The sequence below is a fragment of the Ornithorhynchus anatinus genome, chromosome 8 (genome assembly GCF_004115215.2).
Source record: "Ornithorhynchus anatinus isolate Pmale09 chromosome 8, mOrnAna1.pri.v4, whole genome shotgun sequence".
Taxonomy (NCBI): Eukaryota; Metazoa; Chordata; class Mammalia; order Monotremata; family Ornithorhynchidae; genus Ornithorhynchus; species Ornithorhynchus anatinus.
Genome location: NC_041735.1, coordinates 7,605,117 through 7,628,600, shown reverse-complemented (window position 1 = coordinate 7,628,600; position 23,484 = coordinate 7,605,117). Strand labels below are relative to the sequence as shown.

At 46.9% G+C, this 23,484-nt stretch overlaps 1 protein-coding gene across 6 annotated transcripts in view; it reads right to left on the bottom strand.

The window, feature by feature from the left end:
* Positions 1-5,891: 5,891 nt before the first annotated feature.
* STAU1 (staufen double-stranded RNA binding protein 1) overlaps positions 5,892-23,484 on the bottom strand; it is a 51,737-nt gene continuing 34,144 nt past the window's right edge. For 4 of the 6 annotated variants that reach the window (XM_029070413.2, XM_029070408.1, XM_029070412.1 and 1 more), the window contains 9 exons: positions 19,099-19,197; positions 16,299-16,529; positions 14,753-14,896; positions 13,580-13,726; positions 12,310-12,385; positions 11,254-11,573; positions 9,936-10,058; positions 8,279-8,364; positions 5,892-6,899 (listed from right to left, as the gene is read on the bottom strand). In XM_029070413.2, coding sequence (XP_028926246.1) covers positions 6,812-6,899; positions 8,279-8,364; positions 9,936-10,058; positions 11,254-11,573; positions 12,310-12,385; positions 13,580-13,726; positions 14,753-14,896; positions 16,299-16,529; positions 19,099-19,197 — 1,314 coding nt within the window. In that variant the 3' untranslated portion in view covers positions 5,892-6,811. The remainder of the gene's footprint in view (positions 6,900-8,278; positions 8,365-9,935; positions 10,059-11,253; positions 11,574-12,309; positions 12,386-13,579; positions 13,727-14,752; positions 14,897-16,298; positions 16,530-19,098; positions 19,198-23,484) is intronic. The other 2 variants (XM_029070410.1, XM_029070411.1) reach the window with 2 other exon arrangements.

Below are 23,484 nucleotides of genomic sequence, written 5' to 3'. Positions count from 1 at the left end.
TACAATTGGGCAACAGATAGAGACCATCCCTGCCCATTGATGGGCTTACAGTCTAATCGGGGGAGACAGACGGACAAAAATAGTCACGATAAATGGAATCGAAGGGATGTACACCTCATTAAATAAAATAAATAGGGTAATAAAGATATATACAAATGAGCACAGTGCTGAGGGGACGGGAGGGGGAGAGGGGAGGAGCAGAGGGAAAGGGGGCAAAGGGGGTCTAGCTGAGGGGAGGTGATGGGGAAGCAGAGAGAGAGCAGAGGGAAAAGGGGAAAGTCAGTGTGGGAAGGCCTCTTGGAGGAGGTGAGTTCTTAGGAGGGCTTTGAAGAGGGGAAGAGAGTTAGTTTGGCGGAGGTGAGGAGGGAGGGCATTCCAGGACGGCGGGAGGACGTGGGCCGGGGGTCGACGGCGGGATAGGCGAGAACGGGGAACGGTGAGGAGGTGGGCGGCAGGGGAGCGGAGCGTGCGGGGTGGGCAGTAGAAAGAGAGAAGGGAGGAGAGGTAGGAGGGGGCGAAGGGATGGAGAGCCTTGAAGTCTAGAGTGAGAAGTTTTTGTTTCATGCAGAGGTTTAGGCAACCACTGGAGGTTTTTAAGGAGGGGAGTGACATGCCCAGAACATTTCTGCAGGAAGATGAGCCGGGCAGCGGAGTGCAAAATAGATTGGAGCGGGGAGAGACAGGAGGAAGGGAGGTCAGAGAAAAGGCTGACATAAGCAAATCGAGTTGGACACAGCCCCTGTCCCACGTGGGGCTCATAGTCTCAGTGCCCATTTGACAGATGAGGGAACTGAGGCCCAGAGAAGTGAAGCAACTTGCCCAACGCAGACAAGTAGCGTTGCCGGAATTAGAACCCATGACCTACGTACGACATGCTGTTCTCTTGCACATTCCAGGGTTGATCCAAGGGTTGGTCAGAGGAGATGGCATACCCAGCCAACACACTCCAGGGCAGTGACCTTTTTGACTTCATTTTTTTTGGTTATTCATTCAATTGCATTTATTGAACACTTACTATGTGCAGAGCACTGTACTAAGCGCTTGGAGTGTACAAGTCGGCAACAGATAGAGACAATCCCTGCCCAATGACGTGCTCACAGTCTGGGCTTATTATGTGCCTATACGAAACACTGGGGTAGATGCAAGATGATCAGGTTAGACCCAATCCATGTCCCACAGGGGAATTTCAGATTTAAATCCCCATTTTACAAATGAGATACAGAGAAGTTACGTGATTTATCCAAAAATAATGTAACAGATAAACGGAGGAGGTTGGATTAGAACTCAGGTCCTCTGATTCCCAGGCCCATACACTTTCCACTAGGCCATGCTGCTTCTCACTTATTAGGCAGCAATTGGGGCTCGACCAGGGCTCAGATGAGAGTTCCCAAACCCTCAAGTCCCTTCTGTAGTGAGTCAGCTGGCCCACGGAAAAACCAGTGGCCAGAGACATAATGCCTAGTCAAAGAGCCCAGGACTGAAAATCAGGAGACCTGAGTTCTAATCCCAGGTCCAGCACTTGCCTGCTGTGTGACCTTGGGCAAGTCACAAATTCTCTGTGCCTCAGTTTCCTCATCCGTGAAACCAGGATACGATGCCTCTTCTCCCTTCCCCTTAGACGGTGAGACCTCTGTGGAATGGTTCCTGTGTTCGAGCTGATGATTTTGTCTCCACCCCAATGCTTGGTGCAATGCTTGGCACATAGTAAGTGCTTTAAATGCCCCAGCTTTTATCATTATCATTATCATTTAGTCCCAGCTCATCCACTGGCCTGCTCTGTGACCTTGGACAAGTCATTTCATTGATTCATTCATTCGATCATACTTCCTGAGCACTTACTGGGTGCAGAGCACTGTACCAAGCGCTTGGAAAGTAGCATTCAGCAACTAAGAGAGACAATCCCTACCCACAACGGGCTCACGATCTAGAAGGGGAGAAACAGACAACGAAACAAGTAAACAGGAATCAGTAGCATCAATATAAATAGAATTAGAGATATACCTATACGAATCAGAGCAAGCAAAATGGGCATTAATAAAAATGAATAGAATTACAGAAGTATACTTATACACACAAGTGCCGTAGGGCTGGGAGGGGGGTAGAGCAAAGGGAGCGGGTCGGGTTGAGGGGCAGGGGAGGGGGAGCTGAGGAAAAGGGGGCTTGATCTGGGGAGGCCTCCTGGAGGAGGTGAGCCTTCAGTAGGGCTTTGAAGGAGGGAAGTGTGATCGTCTGGTGGATGTGAGGAGGGAGGGCGGTCCAGGCCAGAGGTAGGATGCGGGCTGCGGGTCGACGACCGGAAGGGGGTGAAGGAGGCCCAGCGGGAAGGGGAGCGGCACCGGAGCGGAGTGTGCGAGCCGCGATGGAGAAGGAAAGAATGGGGGTGAGGTCAGAGGGGTCCAGGGGATGGACAGCTTTGAAGCCAAGAGTGAGGAGTTTTTGCTTACTCATTCATTCATTCGATAGTATTCATTCAATAGTAATTATTGAGCACTTACTATATGCAGAGCACTGTACTAAGCGCTTGGAATGGACAAATCGGTAACAGATAGAGACAGTCCCTGCCCTTTGATGGGCTCACAGTCTAATCGGGGGATAGTATTTATTCAGCACTTACTATAATAACAGTAATAATAATGATGGCATTTGTTAAGCGCTATGTGCATAGCACTGTTCTAAGCACTGGGGGATACAAGGTGATCAGGTTGGCCCACGTGGGGCTCACAGTCTTCATCCCCATTTTCCAGATGAGGTCACTGAGGCCCCGAGAAGTAAAGTGACTTGCCCACGGTCACACAGCTGACAAGTGGCAGAGGCAGGATTAGAACCCATGACCTCTGACTCCCAAGCCCGGGCTCTTTTCACCTGTACTAAGTGAAGGGATATCGTGGGGATAAAATGAGATCATTTCTGCGGAGGTGATTTGAAAAACTAAAAGTTGTCTTCAAAAGACAAAGAATTCTTGGTGAGGCGAGTGTTCTGGAGTCGGTAGTTTGGGTTCGGCCTGACCAGCGGGTGGCAAAAGAAAGATCCTGAGCAAATCCCCTCCCTTTCCCGGTTTTCCCCAGGCCATCGGATATACAACAATGCCGCTATGGAATGCTATTGAAGCGGAGCCATTGTTCGGCTGAATGGGATTTCTGAGGTCTGCCACAACTCTGCTGGTTGAATCTGCCGGTTGGCACAGCGAAAGAACACCACTTCCCTCCGGAAGGCTCTGGCTATTTTGGTTTCTTTGCTTTTTGGGGTTTTAAATGGTATTTGTTAAGCCCTTATTCTGTGCCAGACACTGTACAAGGTGATCAAGCACAAGAGAAGCAGCGTCACTCAGCGGAAAGAGCGCAGGCTTGGCAGTCGGAGGTCTTGGGTTCTAATCCCCGCTCCGCCGCTTGTCAGCTGTGTGACTTCGGGCAAGTCACTTCACTTTTCTGTGCCTCAGTTCCCTCATCTGTAAAATGGGGATGAAGACAGTGAGCCTCACATGGGGCAATCTGATGACTCTGCCTCTACCCCAGCACTTGAAACCTTGATTCTATTTATTGCTATTGTTCTTGTCTGTCTCCCCCATTAGACCGTAAGCCCATCAAAGGGCAGGGACCGTCTCTGTTACCGATTTGTACATTCCAAGCGCTTAGTACAGTGCTGTGCATATAGTAAGCGCTCAATAAATACTATTGAATGAATGAATGCTCTGCACATAGTAAGCGCTTAACAAATACCAACATTATTAAGTCACTTCACTGGGCCTCAGTTACCTCATCTGTAAAATGGGGAAGACTGTGAGCCCTATGTGGGACCATCTGATTACCTTGTATCTACCCCAGCGCTTAGAACAGTGCTTGGCATATAGTAAGCACTTAAATACCAACGTTATTATTATTATGATCTGATTGGGCACAGTCCATGTCTCACATAGGGCTAATGGTCTTAATCCCTGTTTTACAGATGAGGTCACTGAGGCACAGAGAAGTGAGGTGATTTGCTCAAGGTCACACAGCAGACAAGTGGCGGAGAGGCGATTAGAACCCATGACCTTCTGACTCCCAGGCCTGGGCTCTAGCCACAGTGTCGTGCTGCTTCTCGAGTACAGTGGTCTGCACACAGTAAGCGCTCAATAAATACCGGGCCTGGGAGTCAGGAGGACCTGGGTTCCAATCCCGGCTCCATCACGTCTGCTGTGTCATCTTGGGTGAGTCACAACTTCTCTGGGGCTCAGTTCCTTCATCTGAAAAATGGGGATTCAGAGTGTGAGCTTCATGCGTCCAACCCGATTAACTTCTATCTACCCCAAGCGCTCAAAAGAAGTACCGTAATTATTATTAAGGATAAGAAACTTCAATTTAGATTAAGACTGGGAGAAACTTTTAAAAGCCACATCTAGTTCAGATGTTTAGGACTTTCTGTGGGGTCATAAATCCCTTCTCATATAAAACTCATTTTCAAAGAAACTGGGGACTGAATCAAATCGACGGCATCCACTGGAGACGACAGAGAGCTCTGAAGCCGACGATAAGGAGTTTCTGTTTGATGCAGGTGCCCTCTATCAGATCTGGACACCTTAGAGCTTCCAATGAAAGCCTTCTCTGCCTTAGTACAGGAAGAAAAATTAGAGGGGAAGGCTGAGCTGGGAATAACTGAAGCCTAAGGAGAAAACATCTTGGTTTGGCGAAAATTACCGGTGGAAGAAAACCCAATTTTCAGACGGAGCCTCCGAACGAGCAGAAACGGTGATGTTGGGGAACCTTCCAGGGGAGGTATATTCATTCTTTATAAACCCAATGGATTGAACCCCTCAAAAGGCAGGGGGCCTTAACCACTGGTTCTCGCGGCTTCTCGCAGTGGAAACCGCCATGAAAAATCAGAATAAAAGATGCATCACATCCAGGTCACAATCCTTTCCCCACCATCCCATCTTAGCAAACAGATCTGTCTAGACTGTAAGCTCGTTGCGGGTCAGGAACATATCTACCAATTCTGTTGTACTGTCGGAAGCATGGAGTATAGTACGCTGCACACAGCGAATGCTCGATAAGTACCATTAATGATGACGGTTGTGTCTGATAGAGCCCACTTTGTACCCATTCCCATTAAGAATTCTTTAGAGGAGTATAGGTTACTTGCAACGCTCTAGACAACAGTCTCAGTCTAGATTTTTTCCTTCAATTTACAGCACTTTGGTTCTAAAAAGAAAAAAAAAGACTATAAAACACTTTTGGTTCTTAATACTCTAAAACAATTACGATTCAGTAAACTGTGGAAAGTCAGCAGGGCCCGAGTGTTGCTGCTGATCACCAAAATTTGTCATGAGAGAGAGAGAGAGAGAGAGAGAGAGAGAGGGGAAAATTTGAAGAAAGCTCCGGGTGATGAGTTTTTCACCAGAACATTGATCACGAGTACATTAAAGCCCTTAAGAGAAAGCCTTACTCCTGTCAAGGAGACACTGAAAACTGGGAAGCAGGGGTGGGGAAGGGCTTGGTGATTCCTATCAACTCTCGCTGGGAATGGGGAGGAAGGTCTGGTTTGGCTCAAGGTTCGAGAGACAAATTCTGGCAGTTTTTCTGAACGACTCCGAAGTAAAGCTGTTGAGAAGTCGAAAGGAAACACAAAGAGAGGCGGTCAAGAGCAGGAACCACCGAAAAACTGTAGTGGACCCAAATCGTACGGGCACTCCACAGCGCGCAATCACGAATGCCGGAACGCGGCCAGAGGAAAGGGTTTCCACGGCGCCTTTGCGTTTCCTTTCTTCAGTCATTAGCGGAATTCATTACCCGCCGTTTATCGTATATTGCAGACCTTTATGGTCACCGCCCGGACTAAATCATAGATCCCCTTTTTACTTATAAAAGGAGTGGTCCAGCAGAAGTTGACACTTGAGAACAAATTCGCCGACGCAGTTTTAGTATTACCATTTATTGGTGACAAACACTAAGTTTTACTTACATTCCATGGGGAGAAAAAATTTCCAGCGTAAACAATGAACTGAAGCAGTACTTAACTTGCGAGGCTACCGTGCTTTTTACCTGGACCATATGCAAAAAACTTACTGCACGCATTTCTGCGTACAGTAACACAACATCAAAAGCAACACAGTTTATATATAAACATAGGTAATTTTTTTTCAGCCCTACATGGAGATGTAATTAAACAGTATAAAGCACTCAAGGAAAATCAATTTGCAGTTGTATATGCACTACATGGAGATCATATCCTGTAGCGTAGGATAGCCGTGTGCCATTGATAGCTCTCCCGGGTTTGACCGTCTTTAAAATAAAGGTCAAAGTTCCTATCACTTCCGTTGGGTTGAACATAAACTACTCCACAAATAGAAAGCGGACTAAATGATCACTTGACGTTTAAAATTATTAAAATGTCCAATTTGCATAACGGTGGGGCGATTCCATCAAGGTTTTCCAGAAGCCCACGGCTATTCTCGTTCAACTGGAGGGCACACAATCTGCATCACTGAAACGGTCCTACACTATTTCGATAAAAAACAAAACGCTAAACCACACACGGGGATATGATCTTCGCGGGGTTAGTTTTACAGATAACGTCAGTCTCAGACAAGTTTCTAAACTGCGCTATAGAACTAGATACAATTAAGAAACTTTTAAATGAAAAAATTTATAGTGTCCTTCTGATCCAAACAAAAGAATGAAACTAAAGAATTTATCACTGTTCAAAGTTAAAGCAACGGTTATGATTTAGATACTACAGGAAGTTGTAAAAGCTGTAGCACTCTAAAACAGTTAGGTTACATTAAATAGGAAGCATTTGATTTTCTCTGGTGCTTTCGGGTCTGAGTCCAGTCTCTTCAGGCACTGCTGTCCAGCGCTTGTCCCAAAGTGTTTGAGTTAGCCGGTTTCAGGAGGGGGTCACCTTCCATTTCTTGTTTCACACATCTGGAAAAGGTACAAGATGAATCAGGGAAGCAGTCCCCGGGATAAGCCGGCCTGCTCAACTGAAGGAATCGAACCCTGAAGGCAGAATAATCGGTCCTGGGGGACAGGACTAACACCGGCACGTTCGATCCACAGCGCTACGCGTAAGGTGGGTTTTAGATAGAGCCGCTTCTGCTATGTCATGGTAGATGTGTTCTCGGTGGACCTGGTGTCGGGAAAACTGTGGTCTAGTAACTGCTGATTCAGTGGGAAGTGGAGGGTTAGGGGCAAGGTCGTTCCCAGGAATGACTTTTCAAGCACTTAGTACAGTGATTCATTCGACGGTATTTACGGAGCGCTTACCGGGTGCACGGCACCGTACCAAGCGCTTGCACTGTACGTGCAGTGAGCGTTCAGATACCATTTATGATGATACAAGATTACTATGTTATTATGACGGCCACCGAGGGTGGAATGCTTTAACATCCTCGCCACTCATTCTTCATCTACCGGATTAAATATGGTAGAGTGGCAAAAATACAAAGCACAGAATCCTGTCTGGGGTGGGTCAAGGCTGGGAAGTGAAGCCACATTATGGCTCAACCGCCAGCGGGCACACGGCCTTTTGTGTCCTAAACTGAATCTAGCCTTGCCAACTTGGGGAATCGGGTTAGACCAGAAGAGACTTGCGCCATGGGAAGAATATCTCCTAAGTCTTCCAACGGGCCATAACCAACTTGTGATATGAAAGCCCGTGTTACAGTCTAAGTGTCCATATTCACAACCTCTCAGAGTTCCCCGGTGTCATCTTCTCCTGCCTGGCCTCTTCCCATTAACCCGGCACCTCGCATCGCTGGGGCCCCTCACCTGCCCCCAACCCGCCTTCCGCCATCTCTCTCGGTACGATTTAGTAGGGTTCAAAATTTGCTGAACTTCCAAGTGACTTGGAGCCAGAAAGGGTAGGGCAGTCTCTTGTGTGTGGAGAGGTGGGGAAATTTCAGTGTCTGGCTGGGTTGAACACGGGCATTTTAATACATTTGTCTGTGCCCTGCCTTGCCACTTGTAAAATACCCATGGTTCTTGGTGAGACAAAGCCAAAACGAAGAAGGGCATTTCTGTATTTCTCCAATCCTATTTCGCTTCTCCCCTTTGGTGTCTAAGGGCAGAGGGCAGATTCTAGGTAGCAGGAATGTGGGGGTGCTGTCCAAACTTGGCCCAAAGGGGCACGTGGACCTGGCCTGGTTCAAAAGGGGCCTAGAGGTCAGGAATCAGTGGAAAATGGAAAAATGCTTTCAGAGCAAGTCTCTTCAGTAGGCACTTCACTATAGGGCCATGGGGCAAGTGGATTTTTATTCCAGGAAGGGGAAAAAAAAAAATATGGCACAAATGAGGTCACTCACACAGACATTGGTCCATTTCCTGTTCTTGGCATCTCCGTATTTTGTTGATCCAACTCAGACAGCAACTTTAAAATGTTCAGTGCAGCCTAAAGAGGAAGAGAGAGTAGAATAATTCTGAAAGCCAACCTTTGGTGCTTCTTGAAGGTAACCGCTTGGTTCATGTTGGCCAAGCTCTTTGAATGTTGCTTAATTTGAGTCAGGTTAACACAATCTCTCTGGAAGTAATTAGACTGAAAGCTCCATGAGTGTGAGGAAAACATCTATTACTTCTCTTGCACTCTTTTAATGGCATTTGTTAAGTGCCTACTATGTGCAAGGCACTGTACTAAGAGCTGGAGTAGATACAAGCTAATCAGGTTGGACAAAGTCCCTGTCCCACAGATTGCACACAGTTTAATGAGGTACGAAAAGTTATGTCACTTGCCCGGAGACATACGGCAATAGAGTGGCGGAGCCGGGATTAGAACCCAGGTCCTTCTGACTTCCAGGCCTGCGGTCCATCCACGCTGCTTCCTATGGCATATTCCCAAATGCCTAAGCACAGTTCTCAGCCCCAAGTAGGTGGCTCAATAAATGCTGCTTTGTTGACAATGACTCATTGGTACCAAGATAAGATTCCACAAAGTCATAATACTTAGCTGATCCTAATATCCAAACCAAAAAAAACCCCCAAAAAAACCCTATAAAGGAGAAACAGCATGTAGGAAAATCAGGGATGGAAAAAGAGGAGACAGGAGGGAAAGAAATGGGAGTACATAAGCAAACTTTCTTTTTAGAAACTTCAGAAATCTGTATTAATGGAGCGCACACCACCCCCTTAACAGTAACAGAAGTTAGTCAATCCAAATTTCTGTATTAATGAGAATCGCTTCCTTCTACCTGCATTTTAAATTATTTTGCAGTCTGTCTCTCCCCACTGTACTGTAAGCTCTAAAGCAGGTATCAAATCTACTACCTCTAGTGCATCTTCCCAAGTGCTCAGCGCAGTGCTCGGCACACAGTGAGCACTTTGGAAATATGATTATTTGAAAGGGCTACATAGTGACGTTTTGAAGACGGTGCGCCCATGGGGTTGCTATGGGTCAGAAGCGACTCGAGGGCATCTGAAGAGGATACAGTGACTATGATCAGTAAGTAGGGAAAGCACCTCCATTCAAGCTTTCCAGACACTCAGTACGCTCAAGGAAAACAAGCCCGAACAACTTTAGTTAAAAGCAAATCAAAAGTAGCATGACCTAGTGGAAAGAGCACAGGCCTAGGAGTCAACTGGATCTGGGTTCTAATCCCCCTCCAACACTTGTCTGCTGTGTGACCTTGGACAAGTCACAACTAACTCCTCTGTGCCTCAGTTCCCTCATCTGTAAAATGGGGATTAAGAGTGTGAGCCCTATATGGAACGGGGACTATATCCAACCCTATTATCTTGTATCTACTGCACTGCCTAGTGCCTGGCACATAGTATTTAACAAATCCCATTAAAAATAAATGAATAAATAAACTCCTGCCTGCTTGGACTGTGAGCCCTAGGTGAGACAGAAACTGATTAACTTGTACCTACCTCAGTGTTCACAACAGTGCTTGACACATAGTAAGTGCTTAACGAATACCATAACTATTATTTCTATACGCAGGCCAGTCGAGTTAAGAATTTTCATACCATATCATGGCAGGATTCCACATCCTTTCCAATTCCGTGGCTGATGAGGGGTGGCTGAGAGGAACAGTTTATAAGAGACACAAACTCGTTCTTGTTGTTTTTAGGGAAATCTTTGTACTCGACCTAGGGATGGCAGGAGAAAAACAAAAGAAAAACCTGTCATCTTAGAAAAATCCGGAAAGCGTAAGGTGTAGGTGTGAAGTGGCCAAGCTCTTTAACCAAGGGAGCCACTGCCTCGGGTTTAAATTGCTCTGGCTTGGGGTCAGGCCTACCTGGGTCAGAGCCAATGAGAATACAGAGCCAAAGACCTGGAGACAACCACCTCTCTCTCCCTACTGGCATCAGCCCCCCAAACACACTCCCTGGGGAGGATGCAAAGGTACTTAAAAATTCTGCTATCGCAGGTCCCGGTTCTCATCATCACAGGGCTTATTAAACTCCCCCAAGCTAACAGGGAGCGAGGAATAGTCACGGCCCAAGATCAAAATTGCTGGGGGCTGTGCGCTCTCGGGTGCTCAATAAACTCACGTTCGCTGCCTGATAGGCTCCTTTTGAAGAACAGCTTTTAAGAACATACACGGCCTTAGGCTTTATGCGACTTATTTGCTGGTATGATAAAAATCAATCCTATTTATTGAGCATTTACTGTGTGCAGAGGGCTGCACTAAGCGCTCGGGAGAGGACAATATAACCGAGTTGGCAGACGCATTCCCTGCCACAAAGAGGTCACAGTCTAGAGGGGGAGGTCCCTCTTGCCAACCGTGCCAGGTGAGGGGACATTTTGTCCAGCGTCTCCTTTCCACGTACCGAGAACAAGGTCTAAATGAAGACACCGATCCGGCAGGTGATATCCTGTGACATGCCAATGGGTTTAAACCTTCGTGTAACAACAGCCCCCCGAGTCTGACACCAAATCAACCCAGAGGCAGGACGAGCAGGGGCCCTGATGCCTATTTGATCCCAAGTCAAGGGTGTTTGGGAGAACTAAAGGTGCCATAACACCAGGACCAAAGGTCACCGCCAAGAGGCCTTCCCTGACCAAGACCTCCGTTCCTCATCTTCCACTCCCTTCTGCGTCACCCTCAGTTGCTCACCTTATTCATCCTCCCTCGCAGGCCCACACCACTTATGTCCATATCTGTAATGAACTTATTTATATTCATGTCTGTCTACACCTCTAGACTGTAAGCTCACTGTGGGCAGGGAACGTGTCCTGTTACGTCGTTATATTATCCTCTCCCGAGCGCTTAATACCGTGCTCTGCACACAGCAAGAGCTCAAAGAATACGACCGAATGAATGAGCGGAGGAACAATTACCTGGATCCCCTGGACGTTGGAGAGATAGTCCAGCTGCTCAGAAGGTCTAGTGAGGGGCCCGTGAGGCGCGTGGGCCGAGGGGTTGTTGTTCTTTAAAATGGTCTCCGCAGTGGGGGAGGTACCCCCGTACAACAACTCGCGGGCGATCATGGCCGTTACCGTGGCCTTGGCCGGGTTGGGGGCCACCCTGCTGAACTCTTTGGTATGATGTCCTTGACTGGCTCCTACGGCCTGGGCAACCTCGGGCACCATGGGAAGAATTCCAGCAGGAAGCTGCTGATGGCTGAGATAAGGCATTCTAAATTCATCATCTTTATTATCTGGGGGGTGCAGAGGAGACAAAGGGAGAGAGGCAAAAGCTACTAAAATACACGCTCTGTTTAGGCTTACGACCTAGTCCACGGCAACATGCTCTCCCGTTGTCTAGCACTTTAAGTGAACGGATGCACACACAAAACCAACTTTACAACGATGCCTATCTACTGGGCTCCCACAGTACAGTCGCGCAATCCGTGGAATCGGACAGGGCTACTGCCCTGTGAGCTCGAACAATCCAAACGCCGGAGCGTGGCAGAAGCCAGAAAGAGGCAGATGGATGGGATCATTACGGAGTCGACGAACATTTCATCCTACTGCGACTGGCGGGGGGTTGGGGAGGAGGGCGGGAGTAGTGAAGGTATTATGTTGAACCTTGGAAAGATGCCAAGAAAGATGAACGCTAAGGAGGAATCTGAAGGGCAAGCAGTTTGCTGTAGGGGTTGGGGGCAGCGATTCAAAATTCACTGAGGGAGCAAGAAAGAAGAAACATGGGGGAGAGAAGGAGAAAGAGAAACAGAGGCAGGCAGAAAGAACGGGAGCTCGGCTTGAGTGAGGAAACAGTTGAAACCCCGGGTGGAGATGACAGATGCAGGCAGGCGGGGAGGGAGGAGGAGGGGGTAGCCTTGACGGAGAGCACAAGAGGCTTAAGTAGGTGTATTTAATCTAGACTCGATGCATAAAACAGCACACGAGGAGATAAGACACATTCCAGAGCAAAATGCCAAAACAGTCACTTACTAGTCACATTTTCATCACCACAGCCTGGTTCAAAAAAGGTTACTTTTCTTCCATCACCCGGTTTCTTTACTGGTGTCTTAAAAACACAAACCGATATTGTTTCTCTGTTAAGTCGCCAATCACAATAAAAAGCTGAATCCTGTTATCTAAAATGCCTTCCCCACCTCAAGCGCAACAAATGCCAGGTTAACCTCTGGAGGCCAACCCCTATGACAAAAGGCTTTCGCAGGCAGAAATCTTGGAATTGATAGGCCAAAAGGTAACTAGCTAATACAGAACCAAGGTAAGTCTACGGAGCACTTTTAAGCTGGATTTAAGAAGCTGAAATGTAAACCAGGGTTTGATGAGATCAACATTACCGACTCGAGGGAGATGATAGACAGGGTGTAGTTCTTTAACCAAATATACCTCAGAGAAAGGAACAGTCAAGGACAAATTCAAGGTTAGCCAAATGTATGTGTGTAGGGGGGAAAGTCCACACCTGAGAGTAAATGACCGAGAGATCCTAGACACGCTGCTAAGATTAAAAAGGGCACATCTGGCTCCGCTCATTTTAGAAGTGAAGAGCCAGCACCTATGTTAAAACTTCAGTGACAACTTGGAGCTCCAGAGGCCTCGGGTGGGGCAATAGTTTATGACTTGGCTCTTAGAGCCGGTCTATAAAGTAGAATGAGGGCATCCATCAGTCATGCTCTTTTCAAGTTCAGAATAACCACACATTTCAACTATTTCTGTGAAAGGAGAAAAGATTTGAGAGACCACCTCTGCGGCTACTGCTGGTCGGTTTAAATATTCAAACGATGAATTGATTTTTTTCTTCCCCTCACCTGATGTGTCTGGACACCAGTAAAAGCTGCTTTAAAATAAAAAACCCATTCAACTCTGAATTCATATCTGATTTGGTGACTCACTCACAGCTCCGTAACTGACTCAAGCTTCGGCATTGCTAGTTCTCTCACGCGCTTAAGGGGGTAAAAAACTAAGTCACACAGATTCCAAATCCAATTACTTATGGCTCACATCTGACCTCTAAAGGGAATCGTTTCATGCCTTCACGGAGCTAAGCAACCAAAGAATTTTGACTTTGGCATCACTGAGATCGTTTTTCCAATCAAGACCCCACTTGGCTCTCCTTCAGTCTTCAGACTCTATAGCTTCGTTTACAATCTGATTGAAGCCAACCCGGAGAAACAATAGCTTTCTTGGAATCGGGGTGAAGCCATTTTCAACTTTTAATTATATGAAAGGAAATTAATATAGTCACGGCTACCTTTTCCTCTGTTTTGAGTGCTGGTTTAGGAGGTTGAGGCTGGGGGACCTTGAAACCTAAAAGCTCCAACATGTTTTCAGCTGCATTGCGCTTAGCCACCTTCTTATTAGTGCCCGCCCCCTCCGTGGTGTGGACGCCAATTTTCACCTGGAAAAAGAAAAATAAATAATAAATCAAGCCATGAAGTAGGGCTGCATACAAATCACGACGACAGAATCAATCAACATAGGGCTGGAGCTAGCTTGGGAATTACTAATCTATTTTTTGAGGTATTTGTTAAATGCTCACTCTGAGCCAGGGACTCTATTAAGCACTGGGGTCACTGGAAGCTAATCAGGTCGGACACAGTCCGTGTCCATACGGGGCTTACAAAATAAATCCCCATTTTACAGATGAGGTAACTGAGGCACAAAAAAGTGAAGGGTTTTGCCCAAGGTCACGCAGCAGACAAGTGGCTGAGCAGGGATTAGAACCGAGTTTCTTCTGACTCCCAAGTGCTCTATCCATTAAGCAGCTCCTCTGAACAACACATCAGGCAGCGTGGAGAAGCAGCGTGGCTCAGTGGAAAGAGCACGGGCTTTGGAGTCAGGGCTCAAGAGTTCGAATCCCAGCTCTGCCACTTGTCGGCTGTGTGACTGTGGGCAAGTCATTTAACTTCTCTGTGCCTCAGTTCCCTCATCTGTAAAATGGGGATTAAGACTGTGAGCCCCATGTGGGACAACCTGATTCCCCTATGTCTACCCCAGCGCTTAGAACAGTGCTCGGCACATAGTAAGCGCTTAACAAATACCAACATTATTATTATCAGGCCTGCGGATGGAGGAATAAGCAATTGATGACCTGGTGAGGAGGGTGTAGAGAAACTTGGGACTAACTAAACCCAAAGCCATCATTTCTTCCCCTTGCTGTGCCTGAGCAGAGAGAGTGAGAGACAGACAAAGCGAGATCGGGAAGACACCGAATTTGATGGCAGAGAGGTAAACAACTTCTCAACAGAACATGTCCCATCTCCATTCAAATTAGGGAGATGTTAGGTTCCAACACGAAATAATTTTTAGGGGCCCATCGAAAAACTGGTCCCTTTTGTCCGCTGTGTCTCTCGCCCTTTCCTTTAAGGATTAAGATGGCCACACCACGGGCAGCGAGGCCTAACGGAAGCACCCCTCGACCCACCTGCATCACAAACTCTCTGCGCCGGGGAAGGCCACGCTCGGTGACAAGCAGGTACTCGGGCTCCCTCTCTTTTTTGGCCTGCTGAATCTGAGCGAGTCTGCTAATGGGGTTCATTCCCTGGCCGTATTCCGGGCTGGTGGGGAGCTAGAAGGAAAAAAAAAATCAAAGTTGGAAAAATATGCTGATCCTGTAGTCGATCATGTCATTCTAAAATCAGGATGCTGCAGAAAATGGTTTAAGTTCATCTTTGATTTACATTTTTTATTCCAATTTTTTTTTTTTAAGAGCAGAGGTTGCTCTGTGAATCTCCATAATTGCCATGAAATGTTGAATTTTAAGGTTCCCTTCTCTTCAAACTAAAATTAGGTAACTTTTTTTCAAGTCTTAACTGGTACAAAAGGAAAGCTAAATGTTGAAGATTTTACGGGCTGTCATCGGTCACCGTAAACTGTAAACTTGGTATGAACAGGGAACGAGTCTGCTCTGAATTATATTCTCCCAAGCACCTACTACAGTGTTCTGCACATAGTAAGCACTCAATAAATACCTCTGATTGATAATACAGGGGTAGTGGACTTAAATTTAGAATCTCTCAATAAAAAAGCCAAGAATCTGGATAGGAGATGGACGATTATACGGCCATTTCTACAAAAATGTCTAATAAGAGGCAACCGAACTCTGTTTGGCCACGATTCTCAGCTGGGAGTCCTGTATGAACCCAGGACAGCCAAAGTCAGAGCAATCAAGAAAGGACATCAGCTCTGAAGTTTCAATGATGTGGCTCTTTCGCCCAGTTACATGGTTCAGAACTCTACTCACCAAACCTCAAATATTTAGAGACCTCGAGATGCTTGATTCCAAGTCAATGAATCGACGCTGTTTTGATTAGCGTCTAACTAATCTGTGCCAGAGCACTGTACTAAGATTTGGGGGAGTACAACCCAAGAGTATGCAGACATGATTGCTGCCTTCAAGGAACCAACAGTCTAGTGATCAAATCGTTCATATTTGGATCTCAGATTGCTAGCTAGCCTCACCCAATCCAAAAAACGGCAGGGGGGAGGGAGGGAAAGCGCTTATCGATCCTGAAGAGAAAACTCATAACTGTTTGCCAGGTAGATCCCAAACAGTTCCAGTTTTATCCTACTCTGGAATTTCCCTATCAGAAAGCTTAAAAATAGGCCTTAAGTAGCCAAGGGGCCAATACCGTGTAATTAAATTGGATTTTTTTTTTTTCCTATTTGGCCTGGGGTGGATCTTGAACATGTCAGAGCTGCTCACTTCCTTGTTTGCAGACCGGCACTAATGAGGTCAAAGCACCATGATCGGTGCCAGGGAGAACCTCAGTGGCAAGACTGACATTCACTTTGCTCCATGTATGAAATAAAAGTTATGTTTTGCAAATTTGGCAGACATGGACTGACAGACATTAAAAAAAAAAAAAAGGTAAAATGGGGATATCCTGCTTCAGATAGAGCCTTTCCGAAAACACTGTTCCTTTCGGTAATCAACCCTTGACTACTTTAACTTCAGGAAGCCTTCCTACCTTAACTATTGATTTTGTTTTCTTTTTGATTCGTGGCTTCATTTTCTCCACTGTAGGAAGCGGGGGTAGTTTTTTCAGTTCCTCTAGGACAGCTATAGCAGCATTCTTCTTTGAAATCTTCTTGCTCTTTCCTTCACCTTCACCCGTAAACTCCCCGACTGACACCTTTGTCAAAAAACTCTTCATGTGGGGAGGGCCATTCTCCTTGGTCACCTGTTTCAGAGGGAAGAACTGAGTGAAAGCGTGATAAACACTTATTAAAAATGGTAGGCCACATTGGTTATAAACAAACATAACTTACATGAAATATGAGTTGGGGTTGGGAGGGGAGACCCTGACCATGAGGCGAACATTTAGATGAGAAATACCTGCCCCTACAGAGCTCAAATTACAATTTCCAAGGGCTCTGTAGCTTAGGGTGCTGCAGGAAAGCAATCTACCACTCCCCATCTAGGATGACCAGAAGGGTTTAACTTCCTCCGACTGGGAATGCCCTCTACACCTTCAACCATCACACGTGCTAGATTTCTGCCTGACCGATTGCCACCTGGCAAATGAAAGCAAGCCGCCTCTGCTGGCCTAACAAAACATCAGCTGAAACCCACGTCAGCACATTTGTTCTTTTTTTCATTTTTTTTTTTTAAATGGTATTTGTTAAGCGCTTACTATGGGCCTGGCACTGTAATAAGCGCTGGAGCAGCTACAAGCTAATCAGGTTGGACGCAGTCCAACGCAGTCCATATCCCGCATTAGTAATCCCCATTTTACAGATGAGGTAACTGAGGCACAGAGAAGTGAAGTGACTTGCCCAAGGTCACACAGCAGACAAGTGGCGGAGCCAAGATTAAAACCCAGGTCTTTCCGACTCCCAGGCCTGTGCTCTACCCTCTATGCCAAGCTGCTTCTCCTGCACACGCACTACGTGGTCCAGCCCATATATCATTAAAAAACCAAAGGAAACAAAACAGAGAGAGAAGGACGGGTGGGAGAGAGAAGTCAGCTGGGTAACTGGTGCCCAATCCTCAAGGGTCAATCAATGGTAAAGTGCCATACTCGATGCAAGTTTAACTCCTCCACCAGAAGGAGCAAGTCAGAATGACCTTGCCCACCAGCACCGACGAGCCCCCAAATTTAGGTGTGGCAGAGGGGAAGTTAGCTGAAAAGTCTTGTTTTATACAGCATGGTTGGGACTTTCCTAAAGACATCACCGTGTTACGTGGCTAGTCCTACTCTTCCCTACCGAATGACGGGGGCCTAGATTTATGACGTCGGGCGCGCTGGGGTCCCAAATGAATCCGTTTAGAAAAATAAGCGATCGAGACCTTTTTCTTCTCATGTTATCTCCCCGCGACGTACCACAGTGGGATTCTGAAAAGATGCACGATCAGAGCGGTCGCATTTATGCAGAGGTAGCATTTATTGAATACCCACTGGGTGTCAGGCACTGTACTAAGCAGCAGAAAGATAACTCGATCATTTTCAAGAGAGATTAACCACCAGAGGGAGCTCCCATAACTGCAGAAATGTCCCAAAATGTAATTATCGTGCAACCACAAACCAGAGTACGTTTATCGAGACGTTATCCAACTATACTGTATCAATTCCCAACTTGGAAACACAGCAAGGAAATTCTCACGGAATGTGCTGAGCTGGTGCTACTTCAACAGAGATTCCAAAGTTTTACAGAAAGTATCTTTGTCCAGAACCAGCTGCCGCAGGCCCACACCGGGGCATTATCGGCCCGTCCTCACTCAGAATCTGGAGTTACGGATGGGAAGGGACACGTAGGTCTGCTTCTGACTGCCAATATATTCGGGAATTTTCACTTTCTTTACAAAAAATTTCACATATTGTTCTGGTGATAAATTCCAATATCGGGGGGAAATTCAACTACAAGAAAAATGAGGACCATAATGAAGAATTTTTTCTTTTTAACTATTAAGAACCCAGTTCTCAATTTTTCTTTAACAGGAGGCATTCGTTTCAAGCAGAGATCCTGGTTACACTATCTTTTGCCCAAGATTCCATAATAGGTCTGCCTTCAAATAGCCAAAGCTCTTCAGAGGCCAGCGAGTCTGTTTTCAGTCTTGAAAGAGGACCGATCTGCCAGTTGGATTTCCCAAAGACTTACATTTGGGAAGTAAATGTAAACTTGGGAATCAAGTTTTTTAAAAAACTGGTGGCCAAATTTTTGTAGGCATCACTTTTAAAGTATGGACAGCCAGGCGATTAAAAAAAAACCACAAACTTTATTTGTAATGGCTCATTTGAGTGAAAACTAAAATATTCTGGGACTTCCCCAACTCAATCTTCAAAACTCTTTGAATTCTGAGTAGTTCTTATGTGTGTATCATTTTCCATTTTAAGATGGGACTCCATTTTCAAAAGCTTCGCAGACTCTACAGGGCCGGCCCCAGATAATGCCAAACCCACCCTACTTATCGAGCCCAAGTGATATAAAAATGATACCTGCTCAGGTTTATATTGGTATTTGATGAGAATTCTACATACCATATAAAATTTCTCAGCCTGGCCTGGAGAATCTACAAACCAGAAAGTCAGGCAGCGGGGGCTATATCATGGGAAGATGAGTTTTCCTTTATAAAATGGTTCCAAAATGACTCTTTGGTAATAATCCCCTCAAAGGGACAAAACAAAGAACAGGACCAGTTGCGGAGTGTAACTGTGAAAGTTCCACCTGGAGTCCCCAAAGACCATTTCCTCTTAATAGAGATCATCCCAATTCCTCTAGTGTACTCTACTACAGCAAACATCTCTTGTGCTTGTAAAATTAGTTTACCTCAAAGTTCACAGGCATGTTCCGTTTAAGTGCAATTTCAAACACTTGGCTTATTTCTGATTTATTGAGATTTTCATCATCTGGTACTCTTCCATTCACCTAAGAGAAATTTAATAAGGTGCTGGGTGAAAAAATCCATACGAATTCACTCAAGCCTAGAATGCATCTCTGGCAGAATGAACAAACTCAACAAAACCTTAGACACTGGTCTGTGACTCTTCCTCTCCTCACCTTGGTCGGGTTTTCACTCCTACCTAGCCTCACCTCACTTCTGGGCCGGTCAAAAGCGGTGGACGCCCACTTCTGTTTTTGATGCCGGTAAACCCCCGCTCAGAGGGAAGAGGAGGGGAGAGAGAGCTCCTAAAAAACTTTCTAAGCTCAGTTTTCACCGAAGGATCCTCTTCTTGAGGGGAAACTTCTCCAAAACAGGGCACACCTCTGCACCAAACTGGAACTGGTATTTCGCTGGGCTGACAAATGATCTACGCTGAAATGTTTGGGATCCGAGAAACAGAACCACTGATGGAGTCCTTTCCTCATGTTGATGAGATGTCTTAAAGGATCGTCAAAAGGAACTTAAAACGAGATCCGACGAGGCACTAAAACAGAACGGGGTGACAAAAACCACTTCGCTTCTGGTGGCAAAGCGGGCTCCACTGGCCGTGACGGAGGACCCTGGTTTAGAATCCTCTCTCGGCCCACCCTTCTGCCTCACAAGCGGTTCCTCCGGGAGCAGAGGAAGGTAGGGGTAGGGACGGGCATCTGGCCCGGTGCGGCTCCAAGCCTAACCCTGCCTTAGGGAACCAATCCGAGCAGAGGGAGAGTGTGTACGGTGGGGAGAGAAGAGGAGAAGGAAGAGGAATGAATGATAGAAGGACTGCCGACTCCGGGCCTCATGCATCTCCAGCTTCTGGGCAAGCTACTGGGAGCAGTTTGCCAGGAAGCTGCAGTCTAGGTCCATGTCGCAAAGGCCCACAGTCCCGTGAATCTAGCCATCTGGCTGCTGACCGCCAATCAAGTCGAGGCATAGTGAGAATCAGCATGGCACAGTGGATAGGCACGGGCCCGGGAGTCAGAAGGTCGTGGGTTCTCATCCCGGCTCCGCCACCTGTCTACTGTGTGACCTTGGGCAAGTCGCTTAAGCTTCTCTGTGCCTCGGTTACCTCATCTGCAAAATGGGGATTGAGACTGTGAGCCCCATATGGGACAGGGACTGCGTCCAACCCGATTTGCTCGGATCCACCCCAGCGCTCAGTACAGTGCCTGGCACATAGTAAGCGCTTGAACAAATATAGTAATTATTATTATTATTACTGCCACGGTGGTAAAACTAGGCCACCACAGCTGGATTCCCCTAGACCACAGTCAGTCCAGGGGCCCAGAGATAGCCAGTTCCCACCCTTAGCTTCCACCGGACCCGGGGGAGAAGGCATGGGGGAAGGGGGCGGGGAGAGGAAGGCCACAGCACAGTATGGGTGGAAATGGATTAAGGGCTGTCGGCCCTCAACTCCTTCCTCTGCTATGTCCCTTCCCCTCTCCCCCATCCTCTATCACCCTCGGGCCACCAATGCTTATTTACCTTGTGGGACACTTACACTCTAAGGACAAAGATCCATAGCCATGGATAAAATTTTCCACCTTAAACCTCAAGCCTCCAATATGGCTCTGATTTCACCCTTCACCGTTGCAGGTCTGTCCCAGGTAAGGGACGGAGCATCAGCTGCAGGAACAGATGCCCGGTTTAGGGAAATAAACACAATTAAGGGCCGGACAAGCTGCAGCTATTAACTCCCCCCACGTGAAAGTGACAGGCTGGGAACATCTCAGGCCCCGGCCAAATGTTAACAATTAATTTTACCTAGATCCCCTGGCAGTCTCTTGGAAACGGGGGGATTCTTCTTCAGTTTCTGATCTAAACGAGCACTGCGGAGGGGCTGTTAAGCAGCTGTCGTGTTCCACCCCAGAAATAGCTGAGCCTTTACGGTGGCTGAAGGGAGCTCCAGGAACCGATCGAGTTTGTGGAGTGACAGTAGAGGAGGAAAGGCGCTGTGATTTAGCTCTGTTATTATTACCCGGTATGAGCTACTAATCTCCTTTCTTCTTAGTCTTTCTTGAGGCTTACATCCCAGATTAGTCATCCGCTCCCTCTCCCGACCGCCCCCCCCCCCCCCACCCCGATGCCCCAATTTAAGAAATTAATAAATACCACCCTTCACTCACAGCCTTTTCTTTGGAAATAACTCCTCCAATTTTCCCCCGCCCCTCCTCTTCAATGGGGTTAATCAAAGTAAAAGCACGCGATCTGGCTACACTTACCTCATACGGCGGTTTTCATACACACTCCACAGCAAAATGCTTTAGGTGGAACGAGATGCCGATAAAAGCAAGCTATCGACTCGCAAAATTTTAGCTGCAAAGGCTCAAGGCTAGTCTCTGTGACACTTCGAATGAAAGCCCAGACTCTACTTCAAAGTTCAAGGAGTTTGAGAAGGCGCAGAGTTAAAGAAAACTAACGGGAGGAAATCCATTTGAAATCTGCTTGTAGCACGTTTTCAGAGTGACAAATCGGCTAACACAAATCTTAGTGGAAAGAGGATGGGGCTGGGAATTGGAAGACCCAGATCCTGGTCTCGATTCTGCCACTAGCCCGAGTGACCTTGGGCAAGTCAATTAACCTCTCCAGGTCTCGGTTTCCTCATCTGTAAAAGAGGATAAAATACCTGCACTCCCTCCCTCTTAGATGATTCATTTACAGGCAAATCTCTTTCCTTTCCTAAGCACCATTCACAGTAACCCAAAGAACTCTCTCATTTTTCTGCTGAAATAGATGCTGATATTTTACCCTGCCAAGTTTAGCTTAAAACATTCCGTTACTCTTCGTGGGATTGAAGGGGCTCCTTCGGGAGGAGGGGGTGGGGGGCCGAAGAGTAAGTGGAAAGAGCGGCAATATAAGAGTTGGAAGACCACTGGCCCAGCTGGGCGACCTCAGTTAAGTCATTTAACCTTTCTGGGGCCTCGGTTTTCTCACCTGAAAAATGAGGATACTAATACTTGCCTCGCTATAACAAAATGAGGTAGTGACAAAGTGTTTTAGAAAACTAAAAGTCAGCTACTAAATTCAGGATATTTTTATTATCTAGTCCATCGCCCAACTTCCAAGCCTAAATGGACCTCAATCAGCCCAGACAAATGAACGTTCTCCTGAGAGAAGAGATTCCACGGTCTTTCTTGGGAACCTAACCCAGCTCTTAGTACAGTGCTTGGCACATAGAGTAATTAACAAATACCATTTTTTAATTAATATTATTATTCCAACATTGAGATAAAGTCCTTCCATTTAATCTAAATACCCCTGGCCGCAGTTTCAGTCCATCTCTTTCATCCTAGCCTCACTAAAATGGAGGCCAGATTGTTTCTTTGGTGAGACGTTATATCGGAAAACAGACCGACGTTGAAGTAACATTTCTACCCCTCAGAAATCTTCAATTGTCAGGTAGACCAATTCTGCGAGCTTTGGTTTCCTCTAGGCCAGGCATCGGTAGTGATCTCCAGACCGGCCGCTGCAGGCCCCAGGGCCGTTTCCACCACCAGTTTTAGGTCCTTCTCACAGTCCTGCCTCTCCATCTCCTGGAAGCCTCCTTCCTCTCCCTGAGTGGCCAGGGCAGACTGGGGACATCAAGTACCAGAGCTCAGGCATTGGAGGCCCGAGGGAAAAATGACAGCTGGTGGTGAGAGCCGGGGGAACGGAGACAGTATCTGGCCCAGGCTGTCACCTTGGAGCCAACACATCTCACACCCCACTTCCCCCCGGCAGAGGAACAAAAACACAGGCTGGGCCTGCTCTCCAGACAATAGCCCGACAAACACAGAGAGAGAGAGAGAGAGGTCTTAGCAAAGTGCTCTCCGAGCAAAACAAAAGGTGAAGCACAGAGCACCTCTGTCTTCTCTAGGTACTTTTTGGGGTTGTGATTTTTTTGTTTTTCTTCCAGGAAGAACACATTATTAGAATCATTTTCGGGTTAGGGTTCTACGTTTCCATTTAGGCTGAGCACTCCTCTGCGCTTCTGGCTGGGAAGAGGCAGGGCCGTGAAAGTTAGCGAGATGCCAGCAGATGTCCCCTTCTAGATCCCCTACCCCGGCCCCCTGCAAAGGAGGAAAGGCACAGATGGGCCTAGTTTGGATCTTATGAAAAATGCTGCTAGCCACTTGAAGGCCATCTGCTGCACCATCCGAGCGTGTTCAACCTGGCATCTTAGCGCCAGGCGAACACTGATACTGCACACCAGTGCAGGAGCTGAAGTGGCTCTCCACCAAAAACAGTTCAAGGAGCGAGGGGCCGGTACCCTCGGACCCTCGGAAGAAGTCCAAAACGTCGGGAGTCCCTTA